The following is a 22,025-nucleotide window of genomic DNA, read 5'->3' on the forward strand; positions in this document are numbered from 1 at the left end:
ATTGGAATAAACCCATCTCCATCAAGTCAATGTGTGCCTGCTCATTTGCATAAAATACATGGAGAGATGGTCAGATCTCAAGAGACAGGAGGACTCAAGGTCTGGTTCTGGATGGATCAAGGTGCTTCACCTTACTCTAGACTAGAAGCTGATCCTAGTTATTGCACTAATTGCCTTGAACACTGTCTGTGTGAATGTAATTGCTCATTAGAGATTCCATACAGATTGGATTCAAGTAAATCCATCAGAGGGTTTACAGCTTTGCAATCCATGAAGACGTTGTATTTACAAGTGTCGCCAAGCCACTCACTCAACAGCACCACTGGGTGGGACTCAAAATCTCAGCGGGGAACATATATAACAACAAACATATGACAGCCCACTCAAAATCGCAAGCACGCATTCCTTCGTACACACATGTGAACCCATTACTTTCTAATTCACAGTCCAGAGCCCACTTTCATGTATAATTTAAAATGCAAACAGTTTATCTCTCTTCCTCCCTCTGGTACAGCCCTGGTTAACTGGGCTCACCTTTTTATGGCCAGCAGATAAAAAATAGATTCCTGCTTTAATATTTCATAGGTCCTTCATCTGAGTGTATGAAGCAAATGTAGCCAACCATCAGTTCTATTTTTACCCAACATAAAAAACAACAACCCTGTCAAGAGAGAATGTATGGCTGCTGCAAATACTCATGGGCTTACAGTATAACACACGATATAAATCCCAACCTTTTTCAACTAGCCGGCCACATATTATACCTAAATGGTAAAAAATGGACAGATTCATTAATTTGTTGAAATTAGATTATAAATCTGAACAAAATCACTATTCAATGACACAATTGCTGGAACAGTTAAGAGTATTTAGTTGTCCAGCATTATAAATTACAGTTTAGTGCACTGCACTTAACCATGTTATTTTCACCAATGTCAAGCATTTACCCTGCTATTAGTTTGCCCTGCTCATTTACTGAATGGCCCTAATGTATCCACAAATCAACTATACTGCAGTAATGCTTGCATTAATCTATTACTGGCAATGGGTACAATCAAATTACTGCTCCTACTACACATAATTTACATATTGCCTGAATACAAAGGGCAATGTTACAGTAAAACTGAGGCTGTATAAATACTCATCTTTTTAAGGCAAAGGAACTCTTTCATGTGCCAGTCTATAACCAATCCAACAAAATGTAATTGGAATTCCTTTTGCCTAACAATATTTGTAATGTAGCCATTTCCGTATATAGCAATTATATGTTTTATGTGATTATCCACTTGGAGAAATTAACATAAACAATTACAGGACACCGTACGCCTATAGTGAATACATTCCCATTTCATGTCAGTCCGAGATGCACACTAATCTACTATGTGGCACTCTGAATATAATGAGTTGAATTTACTTCCTAAACACAAACTAATTATCCATTGTTTGATGTCAGAAAATCATTTGTCAGATACAGTGTGGCTTATTTGTATGGAAATCATAAATGGGATCTAAAAATCATATGGGATTAACAGTCACATTTTGTATAGATAATAAAAAGTTTTGGTTTATCATGCATGTGGTGTCCTCTGCAAATCTTTCCATTGTGAAAGATAACGCTGATCACAAAAATAGAGTATGGCATGTATTGTTTAGAATGACAAACAAAAAACATCACAACTATCTACAGATGCTTGCCACTTTTGTTTAGTTTACACACACTAAATTCACATATATGAATACAGCATGCACTGACAGAAAAATAAGAGATAACGCAAGTATAAACATATTTGGCATCTAACCACAACAAGAGCTGTTAAATGGGTTTTCTAATCCCATTTTCATTCAGTGTGAGCACCAGATGCTGAAGCACAAACAACAGCTGAAGCTACAGAAGCAACAAACACAGTTCCAACATTGGTGATTTAAGGATGGTATTCATATGCAGAAAAGCACTAAACATGCAGAGGATAGAAATGTCTAGTCTCCTAATGCTGATGAGTTGCTGGTGTGTGGAAAAAAAGTATAAGGGAATGGATGCTCTGAAAATATATGTGGTGTGTGTAAAATACCGGGATGAATGCTGGTGATATTGATGATGTGCTGATATGACCAATGAAACCAAACAACGATTTAAAAAAATCCCCATGGCCGGGAGGGAAGGTACCATTTCAGGCCTCACAAGCAGTACTCAATTAATCTGTAGGAATGATGAGTGTGTTCATCTGTGGCCCAGTCTGCTTGTCATGAAGTCCCAACCAGTGTGTGGTATAATGGTAAAGGTCTGATTTTCATAACCATGACCATTCAGCCACACTACTGAATTTACAGTATGAGCAGCACCCCTTTTGATGCCTGTCACATTAGGTGGGTTGGAAATGAGGAGACATCACCTGACATGTGAGGCAACAGCTGGAACAGTAGGCAGCCGGGTGAAAGCTGGCCCATTTTTGGAGTTTTACCCAAAACAATTGGCTGAGTGGTGCTGTTTTATTGTTGCGTTGAATACTGTAATTACAAAACTGTCAGTCAAATCTTGAGAGAATGGGAGAAAACAATGCATTGTGGGGTGGGGGATTACTTCATGAGTGTTTGGCGTTATGAAGGTTGAAGGAATAAACCTATGAATAGGATCCCTTATCAGCGTTTTATTTCCTCTCCACTTGAAATTGCTCATTTGATGATCAGGGCTGCAAGCGTCTCTCATCTTTGTTTATTTTCCCCACGTATGTTAATTGCATTTGGTTTTTCCCAGAGATAGCCTGTGACAAAACTGACTCTTCTGCCCACAGCAGTTTTAATGAGTCCCGGCTGCCACTGCTGTTGCTTTGACACAAAGTAACTGTGTTGAAACGCTTTGCTGTGTCAGGCTCAACAAAACTCAATCCCCCCGAGTGGGCCCCTTTTCAGACTGCTAGGTCGGCAGTACATGGGGCTTTCATTTGTGGTACAAAACCCTTACACACCCTTTCTTGTGTATTCGTGTGTGTGTCTATCTGTCAGAGGTTATACACGTGTCCCTCCAGGCACCTTTCCCTCATCAATCAGTGCCATGGGAGTGCTTAAAACATGACTCAATCATGGCTATTGTACAGCCCTGAGAGACGTCAGTCAGTGTCACTGAGCATAGAAAGGAAAATGTCATTTATATCAACAGACATTTTCAACTTAAGGTAATTTATCCTTGGCTTATTCACTTCTATATTCTGAGAAACTACATCATTAACATACATGTCCAACATCATACATGACAGCAGAAGAAGACATGCACAAAGGAGAGATGGAAGTCCTACAGTTGTGAAAATAAACATTTCTGATGTGAGAGTTACCATATGGCCAAAATCTTTAGTCTTGGGGTATGCAAACCACTACTTTGCTAGTAAATGGCTCATGGTAGTAGGATAGACTTACCTCTTCCTGTGCTGTAATGTTGCAGCTTGTCGCTGTACACTGCCTCCTTGGTGTATGCCCTTTTCCTAAGGGATCAATGAATATTGAGAGAAGAGAGAGAGAGAAAGAGAGAGAGAGATGACTGGATGAAAGGTAGGGTAAACGAGGCTTTATTGCTGTTCATGTTTCTCTGTAAGACCTGAAAATGATGTGGCTGAAATTGAATCAGTTGCAGAGGGTTAGCAGTGGCAAATGAAGTTTATGAAAATGAGCTGATTTTTAATTAGACCTTGATAGGATCTCTCTGCTTTTCATCTGTCTCCTCTGCCTCAGCATCAAAAGAGCCTGGCCCATTTGATGAACACTTACTCAAAGTTGCACACAGCACTGCAGAAAATTCGACTTTCATATATCTAAAGAGGAGTAAGATAGGAAAGTGACAATGTGACAAACTGATGCAAAATTAAATTGCCTTGACTTAAGTAAGTTAACAGGCCAAAGTCGAAGCTGTTGCATTCTCTGTGTAGAGTGTGTCAGCTTTCCTTTCCTTCAAATCGATTGCTAATACTCTGTGTGTATGGATGTGTAAGAAACGCACACATGATCAAATTTATAAACAGGCAGTGTTGCAATGTCAAAGAATATCAGAGTATTATTAAGAATAATTTTAAAACACATATTTTTTGAGTTTTATGTTGGTATAAGCACAAAGCACATAGCAAAGTAATCATGTATGGTCAGAGACTCAGATTAAGAAACTGTACTGTACATCAAAATATGATGGAGATTTGTCTTCATGCAGTGTTGCCATCTGTCTTTCAACAGCTACTAGCAAATGGGGGGGCATGCAGAGCTACTGTATTGGGCAAAATGATATTGTAGGTATTCATGTAAATGTGTCTACCCCAAGCATTTGCTGAAGTTCTCAAGGAAGCATTCTGTTGTGTAAGGGAAGCTTTGCCATTACAACAGCAAAGGTTGGTTGAATATTTGTATTCTAAGGTGAACAAATTAGGAGCCTGACAAAAAGCTAAACTATGTGTATTTGTAGGGACAAGGTAATGAACTCACTAATTTCATAGCAAATTTTTGAATGTATTGCAAGAGACAGAGGAAAGAAAATGTGGTTACCTGCTGCACACAATGGAGATAGCAACTAGGGAAACAATGAAGACCACGCCTGCTGCCGCTGACCCTGCAATCAGAGGAAGCTGCTCCCTCAGCTCTGACTTGAAGTCATCTGAGTCACGTAAAGAGGAAGGAAGACAGACAGGAAGACAGTTATTGAGAACAACTTATGTAAAGCTTAAGGAGCACAACTGTGTTTATTTGGAGGTGAGGAATGTGTGTGCGTGTGATGGTTAACCGATGGATAAAGAAAACATATAGATCTCTGTGCTGAGAGGTGCTGACTGAAATCCAGTGAGCTTTAGCTACTGACTGACAGCTTGTGTTTGATAAACTGGCAGAGCGACAGAGAGAACATAGAGAGAGAACCATAAGACTGATGGTGAGAAAGAGCAAGGGGGGGTCTCTCTGCCATCTCTGTTGCCATTCCTGTCAGAAAAGAATGGACAAGAAACAGCACCTTGGAATGATGTTTCTCAGGTGTTGAGATCACATACAGCCCAAATATGTCTTATGTACATTAGAGGTGTAACAGGAACAGGATGTGAATTCATCCTGAACCTTCATGGTACAGACATGATGGTTCAGTGCATGCAGCTGTATGAAGAATACGCTTGGTGATCTAAACAATTACTGTCAAAATAGTTCAATAATCCACTTAGACTGATTTACGGAACAATAATTCTAGAGTACAAGTTCCACATGAAATGTTTTGGCAACACCACCACTAAGCTTCAGTGCAATGCTCATGGATGTATGCCAGACGGCTTAGCCAAAGTATCCTGGTTACCCTGAAGTGTCGCTGTCATTAGAATCACAAGAGAGACCCATAACTGAGAGTAACACTATTATTAAAATATGCTCCGTTATCTTCATAGTAAAATGATACCGTGTCTCCCCTTCTCCCTCACCTCTCTGTGAAGGTCGGCTTTTAACTCCACCTTTGAGTAAAGCTGTTCAAAACAACCATCTGACATGGTTAGACATCATGTTGTGAGAACCAGTTCTGAGATTGTATGAAAATAATAGTGGTTTGGTCCCCCTGACTGGCCCTATTTTCTTATTTAACCTTTATTTAAACAGGAATTCCCTTGAGTTTTAAATCTCTTATCTGAGACCTCATCAAGACAGCACACCAGTTATAGTTTAAGTAGAAATAAAACACAACAGATAGGGAACACATACATCAAACACACAAGGAGGAGCCTACATCCAGCTCAAATAAGGCTGTTGAAATTCTCAGTTACATGGACTTTAAGCATGGCTTTAAATGTTTCGATATATTAATATGACATCATTAGATTATTAGTAGCATCAGTGTCCACGCAGCATGTTACTGTTGTAGCTGCTGGAGGTGGAGCAAGTTTCAACTACTTTATATATACCGTTGGACCATAAATCAGCATAAAACAGCTGTCAGCAGGTGTCCTGACTCCTTGCAAGAAGCAAGAAACAGAAAGTTTTTTTTTTTGTCCCTTTGTCACTGCAGCACAACTAAACTGTTTCAGAAATAGTTTCCACTGCAGCACAACTAAGGTGTTTCAGTAATCCTTTAGGCCAATGAGCCATTGTTGGATGTTTATATTTTGCAAAATACAAAACCAAAATGTTATTTTTTCCCTTTTTTTCTCTGTCTGCTTTACTGATATTGTACCGAACTGTGACCCTAAAACCGAGGTGCATACACACAGCATATACACAGGAAGATTGGCGGTAGTTCAGAGGACAGCCTAAATGCTCGTCTAAAAATGCTACACAGCAGAATCCTCAGTTATCTTTTTGTGTGCCTGTCTTCCTGCGACTTTGGCACCAGCAAACACTGTAGTTAAAGCAATGCACGATTTAGCATGCTGCAGGCAAATCAGCAGCTTCTAAATCCAATCCCCCGTGTAGAATGGGCCTATTGGATTAAAATGATAACAGGAGAACTAATGCATCTTCGGAGCAGTGTGAGAGCTGGGATATATGAGGAAACTCAATGTGACATCAATTGCTCACTCTTTTAACTTGCACATTTATCACAAACGTTTCAACCAAACAGTGTGAATGATGCTCCAGCTACTCAAGCTTCCAGGCAGTCTTCACTTTTGATGCATATTATGCGTGAGAGGTCCAGATGAATCTCCCCTTCACCCATATGAGAATAGTGATTTTCCCTGACAGCCAGAAATCACACAGCAACCTCTTCCAGTGGTAAATAGGCTCCTATTACAATCAGTTAGTTCTCAAGGCCTTAGTCTATTAGAAAACGTGAAAACTGTGACATCAGTCACCTTACTGATGAACCAATCACATATTTTTCATCACACCTGTCAATCAAGTCTAAACTACGTGGGTACACCCGTTTGTGTGTGTGCAGAGGTGGCAAAAGGACACCATGTGGAGGTGTATGAAAACGTGCTGAAGGGAAGACAAAAGGGATTATAGATTTTGAGAAGAGACGTGAAGGGAGAGCGGCGGTTGTGTGGTGACGTGGTGTCTTCCTGAGAGTGGATGGACTTGACGGGGGGGGGGGGGGCTGGTAGAGGGGCTGAGTTGGAGCCGTGGGTGTGATTGTCGGCAGCTCTCTAGTGTCTGCTGCTAATTGCCTTGACAAATGTCGTGCCGTGGCTGCGAGCCAGTGAATGAACTGTAAACGGTGTTTGTGTGAGCGAGCGTGAAGTATGTGCGCGTATGTGCGTATCAATGCGTGTATGTTTGAGGGACAGATCATTTGTAACCGTAAGGGAGAGCAAAGGGGCCATGAATGTGCCACTACATCTGCTCTGCACAGGTAAATAGCCACAATGATCACTTTCATCGTCATTATTATCCCTCCCATCTTCCCCTCTCTCACAATCATCACATTCCCATTCATCGTTATCATCTTCATTAACATAATACAATGTGGAAATGTCAGTCCGGTCTCTGATAATATGAACTATGCCCACAAGAGCATAGCAGGCTGGTAGTCCAGCAAAGACCAGTGAAGCAGATTGTTGGCAAATCCCATGAATGTTACACATTTCTAGTCAAGTGTTTCATCCATCCAGATTGAATCTGCTATTTTAATAGTAGCACTGATTTGATTGCCTGGTAAGGCTGTGAAGAAATACCACAGTTATTGAATGCCACCTCCACCAACCCTGCACACACACCTCCTTGCACTTTCACTAATAAACATCCACAACCTTGCCAGTGTAGCAGGTGTTGCAGCCTCTCTTTAGCCCCCTTCCCTCTCCAACAATTCAGACCCTCCTGCAATGGCAAAAAATTAATCTCATCAACCACTAATCACAGCTATGCATTCTGGGATGGCTCTTCAGCAACAGAAGGGCCGGGTGAAAAACCAATTAGCTAAGCATTTTGGATCAAGCACAGTTAGTTGCACAAACAAAAGACACTCAGCGCTCTACATATTCAAAGCACCCACACACACTCAAACCTGACTCTGGAGGAAATTAATTTAGCAGTAGAAATAGAAGTGCAATCAAACATTACGGTTCCCCTCTATCTCACCTACTAATAATAATGGAACAACACATACAAAGTGAAACAAGAGTGTTGGAAATAGTTAAGGTGTATGCGTGTATAAGAGAGAGAAAGCGAGACAGAGAAGGAGAGAAAGCGACAGAGAGAGAGCTTTTTCTCCTGGCTCGGCGATCCTTACCATCTGTGAGGGTTTGGAAGCACATCTTACTGCTGTATTTGCCAAAACCAGCCACAGTCCTTGCCCGCACCTGTACAACGTACACTGTACCAGGCCGGAGGCCCTCCACACGTGCAGTGTTAGTCTGGCTCCGCAGGATGGTGGAATTAATCTCTGCATGGTCCTGAAAGGAGCAACGAACACAAGGAGATAGGTTAAGGATGACAAAACACCACACAGAGAAGATGTTGGCAGCAAAGTGGTAAACCACACAGTTAAGAAAACTATGGTGCAAGAAGATACAGTGCTGGACAGAGTCCGACAGTAAGACAACAAACACACTTATTAAGTATCACATAACCAGGAAACATTATGGGGGAAGGAAATCAGTTTAGGTTGTATGTTTTAGTTGTTTTAAACCAGAGCCACAGGAAATGTAGTGTACTACACTGACAGAGCCCTGATGAAAACAGAAGATAGTAGAGAAGAGCAGATAAACAGCAGCGATAGAACATTGCAGTTGAGGATAGTTTTTAGTTTTATTTTTTAAATCCAATCAGGCTTTGGACAGTTTGAACCTCCAATACAACACTGCAGCAAGCCCACTACACACCAAAACACCCAGTATGTCCCATTTATACAGTAGAATACATACACACATACAGTACATAATATGGTAATTAAAGAAAATAATTTCTTGCAAATTTGCAAAAGTGGAATAGCAACTTCTGAACAGCAATAGAATAGCATTGCATATCTGTCTTTTCAGAAGTGTGTTATGAGGCTGTTTAATTTCTGTGATACATTTTCACATTACACCTTTTTGTTCTGTTATCTTAAGTTTGTTTGTTGTAGGCCGATTTTAAATATGACAGCAGGCCAATCCACCCACAGAAAGTATTTTACTTTTTTCATAAAAAAAAATAATCTTTTGTTTATTTGCTGTTTGTTTTTTTCGTGCATTGTTTTAGATTATGGAGAAGCAGGTTTGAAAATGTGTTTAGATCTATCAAAGGTTTTGTGTAGACATACTTTATGAATATATGGATTTTCTTGTGCATGTATAGATGTATACATATTACTATTCATTATGTAAATGTATGGTTTGGACCATGGGAACTGCCCTCCATATCCTGCAGCTCTATCTTTCTCTCTCCAGGCTCAAGAGAACCAGTCAGGCAGTCTGCTGCAGTGTAGTTTGGGGCTCACTGGAGGTATCTGCGATGAGGGATCAGTAATTACTTAGGCTTGTCACCTTCCCATAACCCAGAGTGAATATGACAGCCAGAAAATAAGACTGCACCTACACTACACCCACTGCTGCAGGCTGCTGATAGCTAGATGCAGACATACTGTAGAGAGGGAGGAGGCAGTTGAAAGTGGAGGGATGAAAATTCCCTGTGTCCGTAAAACAGTGTAAACAGAGGCAGACTGTTTTTTTTTAAATTTAAAGCTTGGTAAACACACTATTGTTTAATGCTGAGCTACATCTTACAGTCTGCTTTGAGAAAATATGAATACAAAATCTGAGTTAACAGCAGTGTGGAGTGGAAAAAGTAGACAGGCAAGGAAAAAGCAAGGGAGGGCGGGAGGAGGAGGAGGAGGATGTAAGATGATGGCAGGAAGCGATAAGAATCTCGAAGCAGAAGCAACCCACATCGAAATCATTATCCAATCTGATTGGTGTAATTGAATCATTCCGGTTGCTCCGTCATTGAGCAGACGAGGTAAACATAGCTATGAAATCTGCTCCCCCACATAATGATGTGTGCAATCACATTAGCTCTTATTGGACACTCTGGGCCTGATGAAGACAAATGTTTGGGCTTGAGATGGGAAAGCATTGCACCAACAGGCTTTCATTCTATCTCTGAGAGGAAAGAGATGTTTATAAATGGAATACTGGATGTAACTGGCTTAGTAAGTTTAATCATTTCACAGACCTTTTGTCCATTAGATCACACAATCTGTCATCTCTCCGATGTTCTGCATACAAATACTCTAAAATTCTGAAACTTGACATGAAAGCAGCAGCTGAGCATTTGAAAGGGCTTGTAAATAAAAAAAAGGCATCAATCCCCAGAAGGGACTGGAAACGTAGTCACCTATTCATCTGCTATAGGGCATGGTTGAGTGCACATGGACCACTTGGGGTCAGGATTTGCCTGCTCCTGCTATCAGTCATTCTACATTTCTCAGAACCACACCCCCATCTGTTGAGTTTGCATGGAGGACAGGTGAGCAGACAGATGGCAAACCGCCAATGGGGGAGCATCCCTTGAGGGAGCACCAGCTTGGAATGGCCCTTTCATGCTGCCAGTCAAATGGGGATTATGCGACACACACACACATACACACTCACATCTGCCACTTAAAAATGAGCTGATATTTGGCACTACAGCAGGTTAGGGGATAGCCAATAAAAGGCCATGCCAGGAGGGACTTCCAGCCATGAGAGGTCCCCTCCTGCTGCCAGTCAAATGGGGATTAGGAGGACCACACCTTAACTTGCTAAATAAAGACAGAGTTGCAGGTGCGAAGGCAGATGGCAGAGCAGCCAATCAAAAGCATTGCCAGGGGTGATAGACAGGAAGCACTGCAGGGAGTTTGGTCTCTGCAACATCCACTAAAATGAGAAAAACTCAACAAGACAGGTCTCCCTGATAAATATGAATGATTGGTGATTGTCTGTAGATGCTTTCTATGTTCTGAGTGATGATGAAGCACACTTGTACATTTTTTACATGTTCTCTAGTGTGGAGGCCAAATCAATATCTCCTGTACCTCCTCTGAAAAGTTGAGTTAGTTATGTGAATATACCTACCCCATCTACTTGGCAAATTGGACTTATTTGGAAATAATTTATTGGAACTATAATGGCTATGCTGGATTTACTACATTGATACTGTATCTGGTGCAATCCTACAGCTGCATGTCCAATAGTTGTGTTTCTCTACAACATTTTACAACTTTCAAATTTTCGGTAATTAACAATCTCCTACCAATTTCCATTTCCTGGCTACTGAACTGAGAAGGGTAGAACACGCTTTGAATTTCCTCTCTGCCACTTTTGTCATTTTTTCCTAAGAATTCTTGGGTGGATTTTTTTTCAGTCAGGACTCATTACTGTTGTGGATATGTAAAGGCCACCAATGCATTATATGCAATATTAGACTATAAAAATAAAATTGACTTCCCTTCACTTCACTTCACTTCACTTGAAGTGTGTGTGTGTGTGTGTGCCTGTGTTTGTGTGTCTGTTTTTTTCCAAAATGCCAACCACCAAAAACGGACAGCATGGCCACTTGGCACAAAGACAACCATGGTGGGATACCATGTGTCCTCAGGCTCACACGCACACACATGCAAATACACACACATATACACACACACACACATATACAGTATACACACACACACACACACACACACACACACGCACACACACACACGCACACACACACACACACACACACGCACACACACACACCAAGGCAAGAGGGGGTGGGGGATGGAGTGTATAAGAGAGAACATTATGTTTGTAAAATTGGAATGAAAGAAGCAAATCTCTCCTATTAATGTTCATAATTTTAATGTATTGCCTAAGGTGAAAAAGAAAAGAGAAAGAGGGGAACATGGAATAAAACTAGATTAGTTTTATTACCAAATGCAAATAATTACCATCATGAATTCTAATCTCAAAACGAAATGGTAATTATTTTGTATGAGAATACAATGGTGATAAAATGTAATATAAAAGACAATTAAAGTGTCCTAATTGTTTTCAGAAATAAAGAAAACAGTTTAATGTTAAAAAAAATCATATCACAATGATAAAAAAGCAATGATCTTCCTCTCACTGCACGGACAACTGCTGAACACCAGTGAGCATGTTGTCTTAAGGACAAGTAACAGTTTTCTTGTTCTCTCCAGCTACCTCCTTTTGAAATGACTCTTTGTATGCACTTCATTTACCTGGAGACTAACGAGGGGGCCCGAGTGACTGGGGTCGGAGACAAACAAAGAGGCAGAGAAAAAAGAAGTCTGAGGGAGGAAATGTGAATATCCTAGTTGGGGGACTGAGAGAGTGCTGCACAAGTCCTGCTTTCCACAGGTTCCATTAAAAATCTAAGCTTTTCTGTACAACATCTGTGTGTTTCTAAAAAAGTACTGTGGTGTACTGTGAAGGCTGGCAGGGAGAGAAGAAAAGAATAATAAATACTTTCTCTTGGCTTCTCTTCTGAGGAATTGTTAATTCTATTTAAAGCACAGGGGGGATTTCAGAGTGCCAAAAATGCAGGTGGTGGTACGGTCAGTCTGCCACAGATCCTGGTGACATGCTGTAAACTTTTATTTGCTCTTGAATTTTTCCCTTTGCTGCATGACAGTACTGCTGTCATCCAGAATGGATACACCTGAACTGCCCACGCACACACAGCCTCTCTCTGACACCAACACACACAGAGAGCCATCAGTACCCAGAGCCAGTGGCTGCTCTGCTCCAGCCTTAATGGAGGGCCTGACCTCCGCTATGCTGAGTTATTTCCACCTTCCCCAAATTTTCAGGGAACCAGAGGAAAAAGGATATGAGAAAAATGGACCGAACGAGAGCATGAGATTCTACTTTTCCTCTGCAAACCTTTAATTCATTTCATCTTGCTTCCCAATTTACAGCGTCCTGGGACCACTTACTTTGTAATGAGAAGGTGGTTGAAAAGGGGAGTGAAGCATGTTGAAAGAACAGCCTTCAGCTCTCACTATAGCTTTCAGGTAAAATTGTCAAAATGCAGTCTTTTCGGGTCATTACCACCTCCTTCCTTCATACAACTACAGCCTAAAGTGCAACTGTAGGTGGAAAGCTGCTCTTATTTTATTATTATTTTTTTTTTAGAAATATTACTATTGGTAACATTTTAAACAACATCACAAATTGCAGAGATTCATCCTGGTTGAACAAACACATCTATACAATGATTTGGTGCCATGGAACACAAGCCTCAGGCATGTTTTAACAAGTGTAATATAGACAACTTACTTCAAAGTGAAAATGAAAATGTTATTACCTTGAATGGCTGTCATAATTTTTCATTGCATGGACTAGTGACTCTCTGGTTCAGCTCTGACATTTTCTACTTATCATATTTTCATATAAATATCTACATCTTGTACGTTCCTTATTAGTTTTATATATATAAAAAAAAAAAAAAAAAATGTACACTTTCATTTATTGGCTTAAACCTGTGTGATGTTAAGAAAATATAGCTTTTTTTTTACTCCATCAGGATTATTCAATCTATTGTTCTAGATGAAACTGTAAACTATAAAAAGTAATCAAAATAATCCTCATCTCAATCAGCCACAACACTGATGCTGTTTGCACGTTAATAAAGCAGTGATGATAATACAGTAATATAATACATGGTGTGTATTATTATAATTTTGTGAAAGGAGTCACTCTGCAAAACGATAATTTTTTCTTTGATAATCTACGTACATTTAGCTGATAAGACTTGCATACCTTAACTTCAGGTGGTAGTATGTTCACTCATAATTAAGTAAATGAACTGAATACTTATTCCTCCTTTGGGAAGAGAACAATATGAATCAGTGTCTATTTGTGACCCCATAGGGTGTCCTGGGTCAGTCAGCATCACTGCAATGTCCTTTGTTCAAATCCAACCAACATATCAGAAAAAATAATATTAAGAAAAACACACAAAAATAATAGTAGATTAAAAGCTGTATTGCTATATATAAACCAAGAATCCCCTTTTGAATTCTGTAAGGAAAAAGTAGAATTTTATTTTACGATAAACCTGAGGAATTTTCCGACACAAAGTGTGACAAGGCCATGCTGCTGAAGAAGCTGCCTTTGTAAATGGGTATAGGAGGCTTGCTGTGAGATGAAGTGTACAGAGAGACAGCTCTCTGCTGTGCTAAGGACTAGCTGACTGTGCCAGACACGCTGAGACAATCAACTCCAGAACCATAACAGTGTGACTATGCTTAGATTAATGCAGGTATTGGTGAGATCCAAAAAAAAAGAAGGCGAGTGTAGCAAGCCCATTTTTATACATAGCAAAACATTTTATGGTTGTATTATCCAGTAGATAAGTTACCCGTGGCACTGGGGAAAGCTGGGAGTGTGCAGGGAGCGTGTGACAGACATGGTGAAGGACATCCCTCCATAATTGCCTTTTATGGGTAAAAGGCCACATCATCATATTACAGCTGCGTGGAATTTCCAGATTTTCATGACCTCTCAAGCAATCAGAGAATCAATGGCGAGTGGTTAAGACTGACTTTGATGGAATGCAGTTTACTTCACCTCTACTCTATATGCAACAAGCAGACTAAACATGTATGTACAGTAAGTATCCCAAGTCTAAGTCTGTGACACTGAGAATTTATGTGAACATATCATGCATGTGTAAGACGTAAAATGATTTATTTATTTCTTAGGGTTGGTGCATAATCACAATCAGGCACATATCGACACAGAAAATCTGGATGGCAGTGGCTAGCTTAGAGGAAAAAGTCTGTTTAGAGCCTATAAAAAGCATCGTCAGATCCAAAATACAGAGTGTCAAAAGAGGACCACCAATGTGGAAATCTCATCTACACAGCCCAGTGTGTCACAAAGCAATCACTCTGACTCACCTTCTGTGTCTTATTCTCACTCACATGGTGGTACATTTTCTTGATAGACAGAAACATGTACAGGGGAGATATAAAGGTACATTTAGACACAGGTAGAAGGCATAAAGTGCAACCTCTCTGTCACCTGAATCATCCCACTGCAATTAGTAATCTTGTCCTTGTTAATTCACTAATTTGTGATTACGCTGTGCTCATCTATTTGTGTGAGGACACGCTACATAAACATCAATAGGATTAGGTTTCATTGATATTCATGAGCTAATGGGAGGCTGTATAAGTGTTATTTACACAACACTAAGCTGTCTGGCAGATAAGGTTTCTCAGGGCCATGGCAATCGGATTCAATTTCATGACCTGTGCAATGCCAGAGGGGAAAACAGCAAGCAACGCAGCTATTATTGGATAACTGAGTTTCGAACTGCAAACATCATTTAAAAACATGATTGTTGTTCTCTCGGATAGAAAATGCAAAAGGTGACAAACACTATTCTGAGGTGGAGTTGTGAATATTGATCCACAAACCTTAGCCAAAATGAGTTTGTCTGAAATAAATAACTCAACAGAAAAATAAAAACATTTATAAAACTCTATCGATTTTTATCTGTTATTTGGAAAGCAGAACATAGGTGAAGGTGCACCAACGCTCACAAAAGTCTTAGCTCAGATGACAAAGACTGGGGGGAAAAAATGCGCATGACCAACCTTGCTATACCTATCGATCAGCTTTAGGAGGACAAACAAGGGCCCAAACAAAAAGCCAGAGTCTCCGATCTCTCTGTATCATTATGTCCAAGGCCTTGGGAAAAGCCTACAGGTCAATACTGAAGCAACATGGGCTCTGTGGGGTAGGTTTGGCGACTTAATAAAGCAGACGTATTGTGTGTGAGCAGACGGGTCGATGTGACTCCCCCCAGATGCAATGCATTTTCACAGCAGGACAGGTTGCTGCACTGTGCAGAGTGGGCCTAGACCAGAGGTCAACCTATTCACTTCATCTGCAGCAGAAACCAAAGAACAGTGGGAGAGATGAAGTGAACACAGTGAAAGAACATATTATCAACCCAGGGGACTCTGCTCACAGATATCCGCTAGAGCTTAGATTTTTGGGGGCATCACATGCAGTTTGCTGTGCATGTGCACAGTAACAGACATACCTGCATCTGAAGGAACTATGCTCGGAAAATGCATATAAACATATACATGCAACCTGATATGAAACCATGTAATAACATCTATCGCCACACAAACACACACTTATCTTACCTTCTCATAGTAGCGCAGCTCATAGTCCAGAATGATACCATTGGGCTGTTCCGGTTGCGGCCATGACAGTGTGAAGCTATTCATGGTGGAGCTGATCTGGTGCATGATGGGAACTATGGAGGGAGCTAGAGGCACAGAAACAGAAATACAGCATCAGTACATTTCTAGATTAACTACTGAACATTACAGATATGTTTCATTCACACCTTTCATTCACAGCAGACTGTTAAATCAGCACGCAGGATTCTACAGGACCCCTCCCATATTCTATTTCCTGAGTTTGAGTGGCTCCCCTCAGGATGCAGACTTTGCTGTCCAGGCTCCAAGACACAGAGGAGGAAGGCAACCTTCATCCCCAGGGCTGTCCAGCTCCTTAATCACTGACCCGTAAACATAAACTTTTTTACGATTCTTTTTTTATTTTTATTTTTATTTTTTCACAAATCTAAATGCACTTTATAATCAAAGCTCTTTATAAATGATTATTCGTGTGTTGTATGTTGCGGTGTGTGTGCTGCTTGATTGCACAGTGTGTGTTGCTCGTGTTTGTTGATTGTGTTTCTTTTTTAGCTACTGTCATGCCCCTTTCTAAATTGCCCCTCGGGGACAAATAAAGAGATTTGAATTTGAATTTGAACCTATTTGAAGGATACAAGAAGATCTTTATTTCAAGATTGTACAACACACCAGTTATCCAGGGGTAGTGCAACAGGTGAGTCTCTTTTGCTAAAGTTAAGTGCATAGTGCAATGAGGTTTCCTTTCAGTGTGTTTCTACTTAATTTCAACCATATAAATGACTATGTGAGATCATGGTTAATAAATTAGTGTAATATGCCAACAAGTTCACTGACTGCAAATTGAAGTGGGTGCATTACCAACACTAATGATGTCAGGAATGATAATTCGCTTTTTAAAAATTAAGAATACAGCACTATTGCAACGCTCACCCAATATGAGTACCTAGAATAAATCTTGCATTATCACCACCATGCTGTTTCAGACACACAAACTAAACTCACCAGCTATCAGTGCTCCGCACATAATCCAGGTTTAAACAGTGCAACTGCCACTCTGATCAGCACCTAGGAAGCCAGCTGATTCGAGCCGATTAGAGCTTCACTCAGCCATATTTTGGCACTGCAGGACCAAATATGAGTCAGCTTTGGCCAATACATGCATGCCATATTTGGCTGAGATTTGAGGGTGTGGACTTGGGCTGAGTATCAGCTCCAGTTAGCAGGACTCCAACTACCTTTTCGCCCCGTCAGTCACCGCGAATCTGGCATGAGTCCGGCAACCAATCGTGTTGAATTTAGTCCGCAGTTGGACAGAGCAGTTTTGGCTATATAGGCAGAAAACAGGAGCAAAGTGTGTGGCATCCTCAGGATGCACTGGGTACAATAGTTAACACAGTCCTCTCTGCAGGCTCCAATTTTGAGATTTTTTTCAGGAATGCCCATTCACACAGTGCTACACCAAATCTCTGTAGAGAAAGGCTCAGTTTCTACAAGAGTCTTCAACAGTTAAAAATTCTGTCTGAATATAAATAATTCACTAATGTAAATGCAGATTTAGTTATTAATTCATATAGTCATATAGATAGCCTAATTGGTGTTTTGATGTTTCAGTAATACCACGGTTCTGTTTCCATTCAAAAGTCTTTCACTAAGTTATTAGTTTAAGAATTCATATTTAAATGAAATGGACAAGTACTGCACACACAGTAGTGGAAGTTTATCTTTACCTAGCAAGATCATAAAAATGATCTAAAATTGGTTATAACGTGTTATGAAAATTTGTGTCCAATGATTTATTGTGACACTCACCACTGCTGATTTTGGGGCAAATCGAGACGTCATTGTGAGCCATGCAATTACTAAACAGTGCAAGCAATAAAACATATGCAACCAACAATACTGCAATTTTGCAGGCGACACTGGATCTCCAACACAACAAGGAATATAAGTTTGAAGAAATCATTTTCGAGCTCCGCAAACATGTTAAAGCAGTCAGTAAATGAAACACTTTGGCTATACAGTAGTGCTGTGATCCTTTTAGGCCAACTGTATTTCATCATTTGTACATCTGAATGCACACATGAACTGATAATTAACCCAGACACACAGCAATTTTCTGATTATTTCATCATTTTTGTCCTCTATACTGTCATCCCTCCATCATCCCCTGCTCCACCTCTCTCTGCAAAGGCTGCTCGCAGATTGTGTTTTTGGACAGAGGGAAGGCATTATCCGTAATAAAACTCTGTATGTGTGTACATGCGTGTGTCGTTTCACATTTTTAAGGAAAAGGTCCATGTTCAACTGCCTATCTTCACTGTACATATTATTAGGGCTTAGCTGACGAAATGCACTGCTAACACACCTTGTTGAAACACTGCTTTTTAATAAGGTCTAAGCAGACCAGAGTCAGAAATAAGCTGAGTCTGAAAATGTTTTTCTTATCTTTTAACACTTTTAGTTTTCTCTTAAATGAAACACAGATCTGGATTGGACTGAAATTTACCCCAGTTTTTTTATCTTGAGAAGTGGCGTCATATGCCATTGCAGAGTCCATTCCCCGTGCCTTCTTGCTATCATACCTTGGCAGGTTTTCCCACTGTTGACATTTACAAATCCACAGATATCTTGTCACTGCAGACAGTAGCGCCAAAGTTCAATACCTCAGACTTTCCGCTCTGTGAGGAAAAAGTAAATTTCCCTGGTGCTGATACTGAAGTTTTCTGTATCTATTTGTTGTGTTAATATGTGTAATGTAGAGCAAGCTGACAAGTTCCTAAATGTCACAGACTTGGCGAGTGAGGATTTCAGCTTAAGCTCAACAGCAGTGAGTGTCATACACTTCCCAGGCATCACTTGGACACCTGTTAATCAAGTTAGAGGCTCTGGAGGTATTTGTCTTTTTACTGCCTACGCTAACTGAGACTTTTTCTCTGTTACCACTGTAACTGTTAGCATTTTTTTAATATAACAGTTCCTGTGCAGAAGAGGAGTTTTTCATGTGGAAATGTTAATATGGATTTTCAGAAAAGCAAATGTGAACTTTTTATGAAGTAGAATACTTAGTATGAATAGATCAATCTTTGATAGATTAAAGTAAAACAGAAATGTGTTTCTCTAAAATGATGCCATTTTTGAAATAAAAAGGTCCAAATTGCTTAGCTTTTATGTATAAATCAATCTCTTGAATAGCATACTGTAAGCGAATATGCCAGAAATCTACTGTAGAATCACTCAACTCCTCTAAGGTACTACGATAAACTCTAATTTAAAGTTCAAGGATGAATCCAACCAAACATACTCATCAAATCAATTTGTGAACATACAAGTACGTTTGATTAAAAGCCGATTCTGCAGCTGATCATACTACATTCAGTGCCTTGGTGTTTGTATACAAGGCAGGAAAAAAATCTCCACCCCCATGTCTGCAGGCATAAATACAGCCCCACACAAGCCCGTGCACTACATTATGTGTATCTGAGCCACTTGGCTCTCGGCCTGCTCGCTGCTGAGGCCTAGTCATTGCTCCACCTGGTCTCCACTCGCCATCTTTCTGAATAACTCCTCTATTCAAAAGGCAGGAAATAGCACCCTCTCTCAACTAAATGATCCTTTTTATCTGACTCCTTAGTGGTTATTTTATTTCTTCTACTTCTCGTCTCGTACTTCTCATACTTCACCCTGGCTCTGTGGGCACAGGGGTTCTGTAAGGAGAAAAGCCCCTGACCTTTTGAGTCCTTGTGGTTGTTTATAAATCATACATTGTAGGAAAGAAGGCTTATTCTACAGTTTTGATAGAGGTAAGTCTTTCTTGATTTGAGTGTCAGATAATTGTCTAACATGTAAACAAATGAAAGGACTCTATTTATCCTGTCAGGTTGAATGGATTCTGTTCCGTCAGCCTCTCTTGGCTCTCACCTCCTGCCCTCCCTCCCTCTCTCATACCCTAGACAGAGAGTGTGAGGGCTAAGCTTCACCTCGGTGCACTTCAGCCTCTCTGCTTCTCAGGCTGGTTCACGCTCCACTGACCAGCGCTAGGGCTGCCTGGGCCGCATTATCAATTACCGGCCACAGGCACACACTGTTCCTGACAGACCCAAGGGAGGGGCACTCCACACAGAAATTCCTGCAGTGGAAAAAGGGGATGAGGAGGAGAGGTGTTTTACCCAGCCACTACTCAGATTTTTTTCAGCTATTCAAATAGGTCTGGTACTGTGTCACTGATGCATGGATAACCCCATTTGGAGAAGCGAATGGAATCAGAGATTTATAAGTGGGGTAAAGAATTGAGACATCACCTTCCTGTGTCAGAACCAGAATCTATTAGAAAATACTTCAATACTACAATCTCGGTCATGCTCATGGAACATTTTTAGTAGGTTATATATATATATATATACAGCCTACCAAAAATTCCAAAAATCTGAATAGCCATAGATTGAAACACACACTCTTACTTCACTCCTTGCAAAAATAAAGAAAAAAAACTTTCTGATTCACTGATGGGTCCCACTGGACAGACAGTGACCATGTTTTTGAGAGGAAAAGCAGAAGAGAGAGATAGTGTGTGCACATGTGTGTCCATGTGTCCTAGTAGCCTATGTGTGAAGAGCCTGTCAGAGACAATGTGTCGTGCCTGTATGAGGGTGAAGTTCAGCCCAATGAAGCACCGCTGTCCCCTCCAACTGCGTCCCCCACTGTCACCCTGGGACGATGATGCTGACAGTGATTGGTGACTGTGTCCTGCACTCCTCTCTCCTCCCTACATCCCTCCCTTCCCTTGCTCCTGTGCTCCACTTTTATCTGGCCCCACTTGCTGCCCCTGGCTTTTAATGCAGAGCTTGGCTCACCATTAATCAAAGTCAAAGCCTCTCTGTCTCTGGCTGGGACAGAGAGAGAGGAAGAAAGGAAAGGAGGGACAGAGAGGGAGAGACAGGGATGGAAAGAAAAAAGAAAGAGAGTATGAGAGTTCTTTACCTTTGTACAAATGATCTACTATGGACTACAGATGAGTTAGAGCATCATTTTACATGTTTGGCACTGAACTGAGCCTCTGTTTTCATTCTTGTTACTTCAGTGTAGTCACCATAATTCATACGGTAGAGCGAGGAGTCAAATGTGCTGTTCTACATCTTAAAATAAAGTTCCACAGATTTCTTATTGCACTTCCAAAAAGTTGTGGGACTCAGAAGAATCTTGAACAAAAGTATCAAAAGTGATTCAGAGGTCGGTATTTGTTGAGTTTTAGTCCCTTGGTACAATAAGGCTTCAAAAAATTTGGCATTCTACATTTTTTCTTAATACACCCTATGCCCACTGTTTTTCAACTCCATGCCTCAAGTTTGTAATGCAGGCTGTCTGTTAAACTTTTGTAAGTCTCCAACTAACCCTGATGACATGAGGTTATTTTCTCAGACTTGAAAAAAACTCCCTCCAGAGCCACATAAAACATTACACAACTGTTTTCACAGGGTGAGCAGCACTCCCTGCAAGATGAACTGAGGTTCATAAAATTATAAGTAAAAACTCTGTATAAATGTATTGCCAACAAAAAAGCTAATATCTGTCACCAGGTTTATTAGTTCAACCCCAAAACTAGTATAAAAGTTCCAAGTCTCCAACTCTCTCCTTCCACTGTGACCCCTTCCTCATCCTGAGATAGACTGAGTGGAAGTGGCTGTTTGTGTTCCTCATGCAGCACAACTTTCACATCCAAATTTTCAGCTCGAAATTCCTGCTTTGCCTCAGTTCCTCAGAGCATTGACTGGACAGAAAGTTTCACAGTGTTAGTCAGCTGATCATGGACCAGAGACCCATTCAGCCACTTTGTATACAGAAAACACACAGATACATATGGGCACATTCACAACCACATTCAGCATACAAGCCGAGTTGTTCTGTAGTCTTTGTAGTGCACTTGTGATTTGTGCTTTAGGATGCT

At 40.5% G+C, this 22,025-nt stretch overlaps 2 protein-coding genes across 2 annotated transcripts in view; one reads left to right on the plus strand and one right to left on the minus strand.

Moving 5' to 3' along the window:
* The window catches only part of LOC128369061 (cystatin-B-like), a 302,893-nt gene that overhangs the window by 221,114 nt on the left and 59,754 nt on the right, over window positions 1-22,025 (plus strand). The gene's annotated exons all lie outside the window — the stretch shown is intronic.
* The window catches only part of LOC128369051 (ephrin type-B receptor 1-B), a 156,991-nt gene that overhangs the window by 24,593 nt on the left and 110,373 nt on the right, over window positions 1-22,025 (minus strand). The window contains exons 6-9 of the mRNA XM_053330008.1: window positions 16,067-16,191; window positions 8,165-8,327; window positions 4,519-4,627; window positions 3,409-3,473 (exon numbers count right to left, since the gene is read on the minus strand). Coding sequence (XP_053185983.1) covers window positions 3,409-3,473; window positions 4,519-4,627; window positions 8,165-8,327; window positions 16,067-16,191 — 462 coding nt within the window. The remainder of the gene's footprint in view (window positions 1-3,408; window positions 3,474-4,518; window positions 4,628-8,164; window positions 8,328-16,066; window positions 16,192-22,025) is intronic.

Source organism: Scomber japonicus, chromosome 12 (genome assembly GCF_027409825.1).
Source record: "Scomber japonicus isolate fScoJap1 chromosome 12, fScoJap1.pri, whole genome shotgun sequence".
NCBI lineage: Eukaryota > Metazoa > Chordata > Actinopteri > Scombriformes > Scombridae > Scomber > Scomber japonicus.